This window comes from Dasypus novemcinctus, chromosome 17, assembly GCF_030445035.2.
Source record: "Dasypus novemcinctus isolate mDasNov1 chromosome 17, mDasNov1.1.hap2, whole genome shotgun sequence".
Classification (NCBI taxonomy): domain Eukaryota; kingdom Metazoa; phylum Chordata; class Mammalia; order Cingulata; family Dasypodidae; genus Dasypus; species Dasypus novemcinctus.
Genome location: NC_080689.1, coordinates 78,352,816 through 78,367,908, shown reverse-complemented (window position 1 = coordinate 78,367,908; position 15,093 = coordinate 78,352,816). Strand labels below are relative to the sequence as shown.

The window sequence follows — 15,093 nt, the reverse complement described above, 5'->3', positions numbered from 1 at the left end:
CTTTATTTACAAAAACAGGTTACAAGACTAGATTTGACCCACAGGCCATTGTTTGCTACCCCAATCTAGAAAATGAAGTAACTGGTATAAACACTAGAAAAATGAAGGCAAAATTTTTCTAATTGTCAATGATATTTATTATATACCTTGAAAATCAAAACATATTACTCAAGTACATTTAGGAATTTGAAAGGATATTGGTGAAGTTTCTGGTTACAAAGTAAAGACACAAACTCTGCTTTTCTTTATATTGAAAATAAACAAGTTGGAGAGGGGAATCCATTCACAAGAAGGAAAAAAAATTAAAATAATTTTACAAGAAAGGTACAGGACTTTATTATAGCAAACTAAAAATCTCATTGGAGATGAAAACCAAAAAGTGCACAAATATATGGAAATGCCAGATGTTAATTAGTAGGGGGAAAAATCACATGATCAACCCCATAAATACTGAAAAGACACAATAAAATTCAACACCTATTTTTGATAATAGTTATTAATTGAAAATAATAGATACTTCCTAGTATCTTAATGGCTACATCATGTTTAATGGGGAACACTAAAAAGATCTGTACTAAACTCTAGAAATAAACAAGGATGTCCACTGTCCCCACTTTTTAAAAAAAAATATTCTATAAGCATTAGCTAATGTAACTAATCCAAAGAAAAGTTATAATTATGAAAATTGGAAAGAAGGTAGTAAAAGTATCATTATTATCAAAGGATATTAATGTATACTTGAAAAAACCTAAGAGAATAACCAGAAAAATTAGCATAAAATTAGGATACAGAACTAATGCCCAAAGAATAAACTTACTAAAACATAAGTAAGAGTTAAATGAAGAAAACTTTAAAGCACTCATGATGGTCACAAAACAAAATTCAAACAAATGAAAGTCCATTTTGTTATTGGCTTATAACACTAATTATAATGATAACATCAATTTTAAATTAATCTACAAATTTACCATGATCCCAATAAATACCAACGAGATGACTTGGGAATTAGACAAACTGATCATAAATTTCAGATGTAAAAAATAAATAAGGAAGAATAGCCAGCAAAGTTCTGAAAAAAATAGTTATCAGGGAGGGTCAGCTCTGCCACCTATTAAAATGTTATAAAACTATGCTAATTAAAACTGTATCAGACCAATGGAGCAGAACAGAAAATCCAGAAACAGACCTCTCATATATATAAGGGATCTAGTCCTTAATAAAGGTGACATTGCTAGGAAAATATATTATTCAATAAATAATGATGAAATAACTGGGTAGTTAGGAAAAAAAAACTAGATCCCCTGCTACATTACACTGGAAAAAGTTCTGAAAAGAAAAAAGATGAAATGTAAAAGAGCAAAAATAAAATAATTTTAAGTACTTTTTAAAAAGTATCTAGGAAAGATTGGATGTGGCTCAAGCAGCTGGACTCCTGCCTGCCACATGGGAGGTCCTGGGTTTGCTCCCTGGTGCCTCCTAGAAAAGGCAAGCAAGACAGTGAGCTGACACAACAAGTGGACGAATAAGATGACACAGTGAAATGACGCACCCAAGAGACATAGCAAGGAAGCACAATGAGAGACACAACAACCAGGGAGTGCAGGTGGCTCAAGTGATTAGGCACCTCCCTTCTACATGGGAGGCCCCGGGTTCGATTCTCTGTGCTTCCTAAAAAGAACAGCAGAAAACGAGAATAAAACAACAAGGGCAGTGGTGTGGGGTGGGGGGATAAATTAACAAGGTATATATATTTTTTAGTATGTAAGAAGCCACTGGATGATTTTATTCTCATTATCTTGCTAGGTGGTAGGTCTAAGTATTACATAAATTTAGAAGACATAAACTTAATGAAATAAAAATTAAAGATTCCTAAATGCAAGAATAAAAGACAAAATCTGAGGGAAAAAAACCTTTTACAATGATAACCACAGAAAAAGTGTTTATTTCCCTAAAACATAGGGAGCTAATACCAATCGATAAGAAAAATACCAACTACCCAGTTAAAAAATTAGACAAGAATATTTGCATAGTTCCAAGAAATAAATACTAAAACACATGTAAAGATTGTCATTACTCAAAAAAGAAACACAAATGAAAACTACTCTGAGATACCATTTTTCTTCTATCAGTTTAACAACATTTATTTACTAATACTACAAATTAACATATCATTTAATTCAGCAATTCCATTTCTAGGAATTCTGCCTACAGATACAATCTCACACATGTGAAATGACATATATACAAAGTTAATAATAACACTGTTGTCATAAAATAATTGCTTTAAAAACCTAATGTCCAGAATAATGGATTTATTAAATGAAATACGGTATATCCATCTATAATAGAATATAATGCAGCCATAAAAAAAGAATTTGTAAAAAAGAACTTTTTGAACAGAAATTAAATGGTTTCCAAACTACGTTGTTAAATGAAGGAAGCAAGGGGGCATATAAGTTTACAGAATGTGCTAGCTTTATGTTGTACAAGCAAAATATATCTCTGGAAGGATACACTAGAAACTGATTATCACTGGTTGCCTCTAGAGAGGGAACTGGAAAGATGAGGGACAGTGGTGGAGGGAGACTTTAAGTACATAATTTCTGTATCTTTTGAAATGAATTACTAATGAGTATGTTTTAAAGTCCATGTGGTAGAATAAATATCTAAAACAGAAAAGAAATATATAAAAAATAATAATAATAAAGAAGCACTTGCCTTTCTACCTATTAAAAACGTACACAAAGGGAAGCGGCTGTGGCTCAATCAGTTAGGCTCCCGTCTACCATATGGCAGGTAGTGAAGGCAGGCTCGCCTGCACACCATGGAGCACTGACCGGGCCACAGACGCTGCAGAGTGCCGCCTGGCCTGCAAGCACCATGGAGAGCCTACTCAGCGAGGTGACACACACACACACACACAAGAGGGAGACAAAGCAAAAACACAGAAGAGCATGCAGCGAATGGACACAGAGAGTGGACAGCAAGCAAGCCGCAAGGGAGGAGGGGGGAAAAATAAAGACACAGAAGAATGCACAGTGAATGGACAGAGAGCAGACAGCACGCCAAAAGCCATGGTGGGTGGGAAACATACACAAAGACGTTGTAATCAAAACCGTATGGGAAAGCAGATGTGGCTCGACCAGATGGGCATCTGCCTACCACATGGGAGGTTCCAGGTTCAGGTCCTGGTGCCTCCTAAAGAAGACAAGCAGATGCTGCACCCACCATAACGAGCTAGATGTTGCACTGCTGCAAAGAGTAGATGCCACAAACCAGCAGACAACACAGCCCACGGAAAGTACATGTGGCTCAGGCCATTGGGCACTTGCCTCCCATGTGGGAGGTCCTGGGTTCAATTCCCAGTGCCTCCTGGAGAAGGCGAGCAAACAATGAGTAGACAGACAAGAGAACTATCTGGGGGACAGGAGATAGCTAAAAATAAATGAATAAAAATAAAGTAAGTAAGTAAATCTTTAAAAAAACTGTATGGATGGATGGCAGTGGTGGTGGCACTGCATTGCAATGAGTTGTATATTTGAATGTAGTTCAAAGGGGAAATTTTAGATTGTATAGATGTTGCTAGACAGAAAATTTAAACAAATAACATAGGACTATACAATACAGTGAACCCTATTGTAAACAATTGTCTACAGTTAATAGCACAACTATAAAAATGTTCTTTCATGAATTGTAACAAATGCACCACACTAATGTAAGATGTTAATAATAGGATAGTATAGCAACTCTGTATTTTATGCACGATTTTTCTGTAAACCTACAACTTCTTTAATTAAAAAAAAAAACAGTATGGCTAAATCAGTAGGGAAAAGAATTTAAGAATTTGTAATCAGATCTCACTATTGTTGGGAATTTAATAAATGACAAAGGTGGGGTTTTAATTCAGTGAGAAAAGCATGGTGCTAACAAAAGATTTTTAAGAAAATAAAGTTAATCCCCTCCTTCAAACCAGATATAAAAGAAAATTCCACATGAATAAAAGATTTAAAGGTAAAATACAAAAACAAAATAAAACAAAACACTAAAATAGAAAACGCTGTCTGTCAACATAATGTAAATAAAATGTCAGCCTATGAAACAAAGAGAAATGTAGGGAAAACAAGTATAACCTAAAGAGAAGGCTGTGATCCAAACAGGAGGAACAGAACACAAAAGAACTCTAACCACAGGAAAAAAAATCAGCTGCAACCTGCACAAGGTTACAAAGTTTCACTTGTCCAAATCAGGCAATGAAAAAATTGAAAGAGATTAAAATAAAACCTAGGTAATGGTGAAACTAAAAATTCATTAATTATAAATGTAATTAATATCACTGAATTGTATATCTGAAAAAGAATAAAATGGGAAATGTTATATCACATATATGTTACCTCAATTTAAAAAAATGGAACTGGTAACAAAACAACAACAACAAATTTAGGCTACTCCTGTGCATTGGTTCCCAGGTAAAACAGTATGACTTAGGAAGATTATATATATATAATTTTCAACTCAATAATGCCACTCCTAGGACTCTATCCCATTAGAATATAAGGACCAGTACAGAAATACAAGGATTGTACTATTTTACTGCACCATTGTAAATACTGGCAAAACAGCCTGAATGTCCCAAAGAGGAATGATTTAATAAATTCTGAAATATTCATGCAATGAAATGCTATGCAACCATTAAGGTGTGTTACAGAAATATCCCTGACTTTGAAAGAGCCCATGATATATATTTATGTGTAAAATGCAAGATGTAGAGTGTAGTCTTAAAAATATTTATAGTATTTTTTAAAGCAAACAGTAAAAGTCCAGACATATATTTTTGCATGTGTATTTATCAATTTTTATAAAATTGTGCATAGAGAAAAGCAAGAAAAGGTATATTCTAGATTGCTATTAATGCTTGAGGTCATGAAAAGGAGGGGTGGGGATAAGGGAAAGCAGAGATAAAGGAAAATTGGAAAAGAAAAAGGAGAGGGAAGAAAGAGACAGAGAAAGTAAAGGGAAGGAAAGACAGGGAGGGAAAAGGAGAGGAGAGGAGAGGAGAAGACAAATCATTAAAAGAACCAAGACTGCAAAAACAAAGCCAACCACTTACACCCACCCACACACATGCATGAAAGTAGTCACCTGAATATTAAGGTACTTTCTGCATTGTGGAATTTCAAGTCATTTTTACTTTATTCCTTATATATTTTAATACCATCTGAATGACTGTACTCACATATTTTTTTTAAGTTTTTTTTTTTTTTTTTTTCAATTTCTCTCCCCTTCTCCCCACTCCACCCCAGTTGTCTGTTCTCTGTGTCTATTTGCTGCATGGTCTTTGTCCGCTTCTGTTGTCAGCGGCACGGCAATCTGTGTTTCTTTTTGTTGCATCATCTTGTTGTGTCAGCTCTCCGTGTATGCGGCACCATTCCTGGGCAGGCTGCACTTTCTTTTGCGCTGGGCGGCTCTCCTTATGGGGCGTACTCTTTGCGCGTGGGGCTCCCCTACACGGGGGACACCCCTGTGTGGCACGGCACTCCTTGCGCGCATCAGCACTGCGCATGGGCCAGCTGTACACGGGTCAAGGAGGCCCGGGGTTTGAACCGCGGACCTCCCATGTGGTAGACGGACCCCCTAACCGCTGGGCCAAGTCCGCTTCCCTATACTTACATATTATTTATATTGTTTCAGTTATCTATTACTGAATGACAAACCACCCCAAATTCAGTGGCTTAAAAGAATAGCAATTATTTTGCTCAAAAATCTGCAATTTAGGTGGGGCTTGGGGAGCACAGTGTGCCTCTACTTCACTCCTTATGATTTTCATTAATAAGGAGTCCTGACTATGTCATTTAACTAATCTGTGTTGATCTGTCTATCTTTCTGAACACTAGAGGAACAACTGAGTTAGTAGTTGGAATTAGATGGGATAAAAGTGCCTGGAAAGAACTTTTTAGGAGTAATGTTTTCATAAATTGTTGAGTTGCATTTTTCTGTTTGTTTGTTTAATTTGAAATAAGCTGTTTAAAAAAAAGAAGGAGGCTTGTCCATCCACACACCTGGCAGCTGATACAGGGCACTGGCTGGGACTCTTTCATATGACATTTCCTCGGAGATGTTACCCAATCTAAAAGAGCCTCCCATTTCTCCCTCCCACTTTCCTTGGATTATTTGCATAATGATATCTACCAGTAGATGAAATTGTTCACTCTACTTATGTAGAATTATGAGAGTGACAACTGGATGGTGGTATTCCCACAGCATGGTACCTGCTATGCATTGAACTGTGTCCCCCATGAGGTCTGTTCAAGTCCTAAACCCTGTCCCATGAATGTGACCCCATTTGGAAATAGGATCTTTGAAGATGTCCTTAGATAAGCTGAGGCCAACCTGGATTCAGACTGGCATCCTTATAAGAAGAGGGAGCTTGAACACAGACAGACAAGAGAGAGAAGACAGTCATGCACAGAGGCATTGAGTTATACCACAAGCCAAAGAATGCCATGGATTGCCAGGAAGTCAGAACCTTACAGAATTTGGAGGAAGTGTGGCCCTGATGATAACTTGATTTTGGACTTCCAGCCTCCAGAAGTCTGTGACAATCCATATCTGTTGTTTTAAGCTACCCAATTTATGGTATTTTGATACAGCAGCCCTAGCAAAGTTAGTAAACTAAGGCAACACATGTTAAACATTTTAATGTATATGAATGAACTATATTAGTGATGAGTGGAACAACTTTACTCATCAAAGGTGAATGATGTCAGGGCATGGGACATGACTCCAGGGAATAAGCCTCCTGGCATTGAGGGATTATTACCAAGTGCCAATTAATGATGCATTTGGCAAAAGACCTAGAACAAAAGGAGGACATACTAAATACAAATGAATTTTTATGGCTAAGAGATTTCAAAGTGAGTCAGGAGATCATTCAAGAAGTTACACTCGGGAAGCAGACTTGGCCCATGGTTAGGGTGTCCGTCTACCACATGGGAGGTCCGCGGTTCAAACCCCAGGCCTCCTTGACCTGTGTGGAGCTGGCCCATGCGCAGTGCACAAGGAGTGCCATGCCATGCAGGGGTGCCCCTGTGTATGGGAGCCCCACGTGCAAGGAGTACACCCCGTAAGGAGAACTGCCCAGCGCGAAAGAAAGTGCAGCCTGCCCAGGAAATGGCGCCGCACACACAGAGAGCTAACACAACAAGATGACACAAGAAAAAGAAACACAGATTCCCGTGCCACTGACAACAACAGAAGCGGACAAAGAACATGCAGCAAATAGACACAGAGAACAGACAACTGGGGCAGGGGGGAGAAGGGGAGAGAAATAAATAAATGTTTAAAAAAGAGAAGTTACACTTATGCACGTCTCTGGAGGATCTCACGGACTGCCACAGTAAACAGTGCCTCAAGCAGGGATACTCCTGAGGCCTCTGGAGATATCTAGACACTAAAGGAGGGGCATGCAACCCCAGCATAGGTGGGCCTTACCTTGGAGTATATGATAACCTATCTTCCCAATGTATTAAAGTTTGACTCATTTACAGTTTTCCTTCACATGGTTCTTCTGCCCCTTTTATTTGAACCTATAATTAGCACTATACCCATTAATTATATGTCCCAGAGACTTACATCTTCTGGCTGTTCATATGCTGGTTGGCCCTGAATCTCAGCAGAGTTGCAGCCAACACCTACTTTCCAATTCATTAGGTCAATTTACAAAAGGATGATGGACAATGCCCATCCCCCCAAAATAGAAAGTATTGACAACACGAGCAATAGAGTTCCATCCATCTGCTCCATGGGATTGAAGCCCCTTCTCAATCAGAAGTAGAGTGGGCATCGCCATCCTAAAATCCTTAAAACTGAGGAATGAACAATTATAAGGGGTGAATGCAACTATGGGTTAAAGTAGATGTATTATTATTCTAGTAATAGAAGAACTATAACATTGATATAAAAACAGTGGTCACCAGAGGTTCTGAGGGGAGAGAGAGTGAAGAGTAGGCATTTTCGGGACATTGAAATTGTTCTGCATGACATTGTAAGGACGGATACAAGTCATTATACATTTTGTCAAAACCTATAAAATTGTACAGTTCGAAGTGTAAACTGGCGAAGCAGATATGGTTCAAGCAGGTGGGTGCCCACCTACTACAAGGGAGGTCCCAGGTTTGGTTCCCAGTGCCTCAGAAAGATGAGCAAGAAAGCAAGACAAGGAGCTGATGTGATGGGCTAGCATGGCAAGCTTACACAGTGAGATGACGCAACAAAGAGATGCAGCAAGGAAACACGATGAGAGAAACAAGCAAGGAGCAGAGGTGGCCCAAGTTATTGTGTGCCTTCCTCCCACGTGGGAGGCCCCAGATTCCGTTCCCAGTGCCTTCTAAAAAGAAGACAAACAGAGAGAAGAAAGCAAGTGCAAACAACAGTGGGGGGTGGGGAATAAATAAAAATAAATCTTTAAAGTAGGCTATTAAAAAAAAAAGCGTAAACCATAATGTAAACTATAGATCACGGTTAGTAGCCATGCTTTAATATTTGCTCATCAACTGTTAACAAATGGACCACACTAATGAAAGATGATAATGGGGGAAAATGTGGGAGGGAACGGGGTGGGGTATATGGGAATCCCCAATATTTTCAATCTAACATTTATGAAATGTAAAGCTTCTTTAAAAATAAAGAATTATTTTTATTTAAAAAAAAGGTTAATGGTGCACTTTTGCCAAGTGAAGGTCAAATACATCAGAAAGAAATACATGACAAGTTTTCATACTAATTCCACGGGAGAAAAATGGTAGTGAGGACATGACCACTATAACGTGCAGTAGTGCAGGCAAAATTGAGCTCCAGAGAGCTTGGCTGCAGCCATCAGCATCATCCGCATGCTGCAAAAGGAAGTTCAGTTTCAACTCGAGCTGTCACCACATTTTTTGTTAATTTGTACTAGTTTTGTGTGTTTCTTTGTATTTAAGATACAATTTGTTAATTAACAAATGGAATTATTTTTCATATAAAGCAACATTAAAATAAAAATAACAAATTAGCACTATGGACCCTCAAAAATGCTTTCCTTCAAAAGGAATCAGTATTTAAGTATGGGAATCAATGGAATAAAGGTTAATATCCATAATATATTTTAAAAAATGAGTTAGGGATAAACAACCTCATTTTAAAGTAGTCAAAGCCTATGAACAGATAATCCACAAAACAAGCTTAATATATAGGTCAGTGAATGGACGAAAAACTTCCGTAAGAAAATGCAAATTATAACAACAATGCGATGCCATTTTTTAAAAAATGGTGATTACATTTATATGACATAGTATTTCCAATTTCATCCACCCTCGAGAATAAAATTCAGGGGTGATACCATTTTTAAACTAGCAATCTAGCATAAATAAAAGAACTGATAGCATCAGTTCTGCCAAAGATATGGGTAAAAAGGGCCTCCCATACCTCTATAGAAGGTGATTGGGCAATATTTTCCAAAAATTAAAATTGCATATAGGCTATGATATAAAATATCATTTCTAGGAGTCCAACTTTATATGTACAAGGACAAGGCCTTTCCATGTAGCATTATCTGTAACAGTAAAATAAAAACGAGGTACAAATACCAAAAAAGTAAGTAACCTGAACTCCCATCAACAGGAGACCAGTTAATGGATAATATATATACTACGGCACATTCATACAACAAAATACAATGCAACTGTTAGAAAAGATACCTCTATATGCACCAATTGGAAAGATTTCCAGGCTAAAGGGAGAAAAGTACTTTGTAGATCAGTATGTACTGTATAATCCTACTTTAAAGCTATATATGTTTATAGATACACATATACATATATACTCAAATAAACATATAAAACAATATGGAAGGACATACTGTGACTAATAATGGTCACTAATATCTGAGGGTGATGGTGAGAACATTTACTTTTTACTTTTAGATTGTTACTGCTATTTTACATGAATTATCAAAGAGCATAAATGGTTTCTTAAAATTAAGTAATTTCAGACATATACACAATTTTTTCAGAACACTAGGCAGGTACTTTTTAAAAATGAAACTACAGAACTCTTTTTATATATTATAAATAACGATATATATATTTCTTTTACTGAAGCTCCCAATATCAAATGATGTCCTGACATCTAAAAGAGGCTTACGAGCTACATAAAGAATCTGTATTGTACATAATCCTGAAGGAACAGTCAATCCACTAGAAAATTTTGTCCAACACTGTATCCCTTCACCTCAAACAGTGCCTAGAAATCAATCAATATTTGTTGAATACATGTTTGCAGTGTTTACAATTTGATAAACAAGACTTAACTTTTAGACTTTCTTTCCTTTCATGTAAAATAATTAAGAGTCTGGAAATGATTTTCCTTCCCCAAACCAATTTTGCAACCTCCTACGTAACCAAAAAGTTGTTAAAATGCTGGTTTTTGAACTTACCAGAGGTTCCAGTTTTATAGGCTGCTGTCGTTTTCTTGTCTTCTCCTGAGCTCTTGTAATGTGCCTAAACTTGAGGATGTGTTTATCAGATGCCTTTTCTGTGGGTGTTATATAACTCACTCTTTTCGTTGCTTTTAGGCTATTCAGTCTTGAACTGTCAGCCTTTTCTAGCAGCTCATCAGTATTTTCCGTGTCCAAGTCTCTGTTTGTGGCTGAAAAAGCCATCCTTTATCCTGGAAAGGGTGGGATCAGGTAAAGAAAAATGAAAAGAAGAGCAAAGGGGGTTTAAGGTCTGGGGAGAGGTGACTTCGCTCCCGTCTAAGGAAAACGCATCAAAATTAACTCAGTCTTCACAAACCAAGGACTTGGACCATAAGAACAAAAAGTAGGAAATGTGCCAGACCCTGGGGAAGCCCTGTAGCTGGAATGGGGTACGGAAATTTGCTTTTCTAAAAAATTCTACAGTGAGGCTGAGGTTGCTGACTTGGAGACCATTACACTTTGACAATGGTCTAGATTTGGAAGGATGAAGAGAATACAATTAATATTGAGCTCAACGTTTCTCACCTTTGAGTATGCACAACATCTCCCAGGATACCTGTTCAAAACGTAGACAATTCTAATACAAGCAATCTGAGAAATATCACTTACATTCTAGTAAACAAACCAAGCAAAAGAAAATAAGAGTTGGTGCCTTAATCCTAAAACATTCTGTTCATGTGCATAAGCATAGCTTCAGGAGCTTCTTAAAATGCAAGCCTCGGAGCAAGTGTAGCTCTCTGGGGGAACAGGTGTAGTTCAGTGGCAGAGCACGTATGAAGTTCCAGGTTTGATTCCCAGTACCTTCTGGAAAAAAAATGCAAGCTCTGATTCATATACCCTGAGTATTAAAAAATAACAATAGGGAAGCAGCTGTGGCTCAATTAGTTGGGTTCCCGCCTACCATATGGGAAGCCCTGGGTTCACGTCCAGGGGCCTCCTTGTGAAGGCAGGCTCGCCTGCGTGCTGTGGAGAGCCGCCCAGCCCACAAGCGCTGCGGAGAGCCAACTCAGCAAGATGACCCAACAAAAATGGGAGACAACAAAAACACAAAAAAGCTCATAGTGAATGGTCACAGAGAGCAGACAGCAAGCAAGCTGCAAGGGGAGAGGGGAAATAAAATAAATACAGACACAGAAGAACACACAGTGAATGGACACGGAAAGCAGACAGCACACAAAAAGCCACAAGGGGGGAGGATAAAAAAACAACAGCAACAACAAAAAACCAATTTAGTAGAAGCCTTCCAGTTCTCATCACCATACTCCCACCTCACCAGATGAGAGGACTTCTCTTAAGAGAGCCTGAACCAAGTGTCACCAGACCTAGGTTTTAGTCTAGACCAGCAACATCCAATGAAAATATTATGAGCTTCATGTGCAATTTTAATTTTTAAGTAATCACATTCAAACAACAACAAAAGCCAACCAGTGAAATTACATTTAATAAATAATTGTATTTAACATGCCAAAAATATTATTTCTACACATAACCAATATAAAGGTTATTAATGTGATATTTTACCTTTATGAGTCTGTGCCACATTTTGGAAACCTACTGTGTTGTTTCCATTTAGAGCCCACCTCACTCGTGGTTAGTGGCTGCCATATTTAACAACACAGGTGTAGATTTGACCGCTCACTGTGAGAGCTTGGGCAAGTGTCTTTACAACTCTATTCCTCACTTTTCATCCCTCTGAAAGGATAGGTAGGTAGTAGGTAATCACCAAAATGCCTGCTACTGATGCTCTCTGCCTCTATGGGACTTTGCTCACTCCGAAAGCCACGCTAAGCCTTCTGGCCCAGAACAGCAGTCCGGCCCCAAGGCAGGGTCCCACTGGACTCACCAAGTTACACGACAGCAACCGCCACCGAGTGTCTCCAGAGACGCCGCCAAGCCGGGTCTGGAAGGCGAGTCGGCTCCAGTCGGGAAAGTTTCCGGTTGCCTAGCAGCCACCAGGCCCCTACCCAGGCGCTTTGCGCCGACGCGTGCCCTGTCGCCACGGCAACCACGCAGCCCGCCGCTACTCTCCAACCAGACGCGCGCTGGGCAAACTAGCCAATCAGTGACTCGGGAGCAATTCCTTAGTCTCCGATTGGTGAGAGTCCGCGCGCAGGCCACGCAGCTCCGCGGAGCCCCAGGAGCTGAAGGCAGCCCGGGTCCCGCGAGTAGGGCTGTTGAGGAATTATTCTCTCTGCTCTACACTCGTGGTCTTTCCTTCCTCTCCAGGAATCTCTATTATTTTCCCCCAAGGGACTTAAAACAAATTTGACATTATGTTTCCTCTAAATGTCTCTGGTTAGAAGAAACGAGAATCTCCGGAGAGGGGCGTGTGTTGTGGAGTCGGCCCAGGTCCAGCCTCTGAGGGAACGGGCGCCCGTGCTACGCCGCTGCGCCGCCGCCGCCAGCCTCCTCCTGTGAGTGTCCGCAGGCCAAACAAATGGGGGCTGGTCTTCCCCTCAGCTCCTTCGTATCCTTTCAACGCCTTTCCCACCTGGAAGGTAACCTCGTGGCAGGCATGGCGTGAGTCCCTGGCACCCCCAGCGCATTGCTTGGTCTCCGCGCCGCAGCTGCCAAAGCAGACCCTGGATTTTGAACTGGCGTTTAGTCCCACCTAATGAAGTCCCCAAAAGACTGCCTCTAAGGCTGTACGTAGGCGACCCCAATGAAGCCCGGGACCGGTTGCTTACAGAAGATGCCTTATCTCAGCGATCAGGGCAGCAGCTCTGTGACCTGCCTCAAGGAAATGTTACCTCAGATGAAAAAACCCGGGTTTTCAATTTCTCCTCCCGAGAACATAATCGTCGTCGGAGCTCATTATCATCTTTTCCATTTTGATATTCGTTTCCTGACCTGATTGCCTTATACGAAGTATTTTTACTTCGTATAAATATATTATATTCACGACCTTCATTTTCTCAATCTTATATTCAAGAGTGCATTTTCCTTGCTGGGTAGGACACTACCTCCGACGTAAGAGTCACGTAAGCACGGAGATTACAGATCACTTAATGCAGCTTCCCCATTTGTTTAAAAAGAAACTGAGACCCAGAAAAAGCCTAGCCTAGATTTAGCCTAGGTCAGGCAACTAGTTGTGTCAGAGACAAAACTAGAATACAGGTCTCCCAAACCCTGAAAAGGAACTAGAAACAGGGAAGGCGTAAAGTCGGTTTAGAAGCAAAACTCAAATGTAGACATAAATATTAATTTCCCAAAGATGAAAGATACCCAGAAGCCAATCAATCAAAGCCGGTAAAACATAATAATCTGTATAAACTAGTCAGTGAAAAAAATTCAGGGGAGTGGATGTGGCTGAAGCAGTTGAGTGCCTGTTTCCCACATGGGAGGTCCTGAGTTCTTCCCTGGTGCCTCCTAAGAACAACAACAACAAACTAACTAACAAAACTAACTCAGGAGCCAATGTGGCTCAGTGGTTGAGCATCAGATTCCCATATACAAGGTCCTGAGTACCTAAAAAAAAATAAAAAAAATTCAAAGCCAACCCAATATATTGAAGTATAAAATTATAATACATAATATTAGACACAGTCAAAAAATAGATTTCATTTCAGGTGGACAGTGAAATAAAATCTTAATGTGTTCCCTTCGAAGTTTATGTGGTGGATAGAGCTGGAATGGAGATTACGTATCAATCCCTTTTTTTAGTAGATTAAAGTGTGTTTTATATATGTAGGTGAGAGCATTTCAGAAGCCAAAGGGGAATATGCATAAATGAGGCATAGACACACTTTTATGAAGACATTAATATATTAAACACTACTCATCAAACCTCTCTAAACTTATTTTTTTAATGTGGCAGGATGTCATCTTCATTATCAACTGAATTCTTACTAAATCACTGTATATAAGTGAGAGCTTTGAGTATAGTCTATTTTTTTCATAATTCCTATAAATGTAAATAATAATTGGTATTATTTATTGCATATTCCCTATGTGCCAGTTACTATGCTGTTTATTTTGCATTCATTCTCTCAAATACTTCCAGCAAGCCTGAAATTCCCTTTTCATAGCTAAACAACTAGGCAGTAAGACGTTTAGTGACTTCCAAAGTCACATCTTCAAAACTAAAAGTGAAAATAGTAGAGCGTTATTGAGCATTGGCTATATGGCATGCCATTTGAGAAGTGCTTTTCCACCATTCCCCTATCAGTGAAACAACCTTACGCAATTATTATACTTGCTCCACAGATGGTGAAATTGAAGCTTAAAGAGGTTAAACAACTTGCCCAGAATCACTCCAGGGTTGATAAATGGCAAGAACTGAGATACATTTTATTCCATAAATCGTATTCTGTCCATATACTCTAGAAACAAAAATGTTCTGTGGTATTAACACTATTGAACCAAGCAGCTTCAAGATAGTTATTTCTCAAAGGTTTTAAATCTTAAGATGTCTTTTCCTTAAGTGACAATTTAGGAGGCCTACTTTGAAAAAAAAAATATTTTTTCTTGACTAATATTATACAGAATGAGAGATAAGAAGTTACCATCAGTCTGTGGATCATCCTAGGACCCAGTCAAGCCATTCTATAGTGGCTGCTGTGTGACCACTCAGATCCTTCCTT

The 15,093-nt window shown here is 38.9% G+C and overlaps 1 protein-coding gene across 1 annotated transcript in view; it reads right to left on the bottom strand.

The window, feature by feature from the left end:
* The window catches only part of DNAH6 (dynein axonemal heavy chain 6), a 320,342-nt gene extending 307,885 nt beyond the window's left edge, over positions 1 to 12,457 (bottom strand). Inside the window, exons 1-2 of the mRNA XM_058278997.2 lie at positions 12,354 to 12,457; positions 10,469 to 10,701 (exon numbers count right to left, since the gene is read on the bottom strand). Of these exons, the coding sequence (XP_058134980.1) occupies positions 10,469 to 10,693 (225 nt within the window). The 5' untranslated portion in view covers positions 10,694 to 10,701; positions 12,354 to 12,457. The remainder of the gene's footprint in view (positions 1 to 10,468; positions 10,702 to 12,353) is intronic.
* Between the last annotated feature and the right edge of the window lie 2,636 nt (positions 12,458 to 15,093).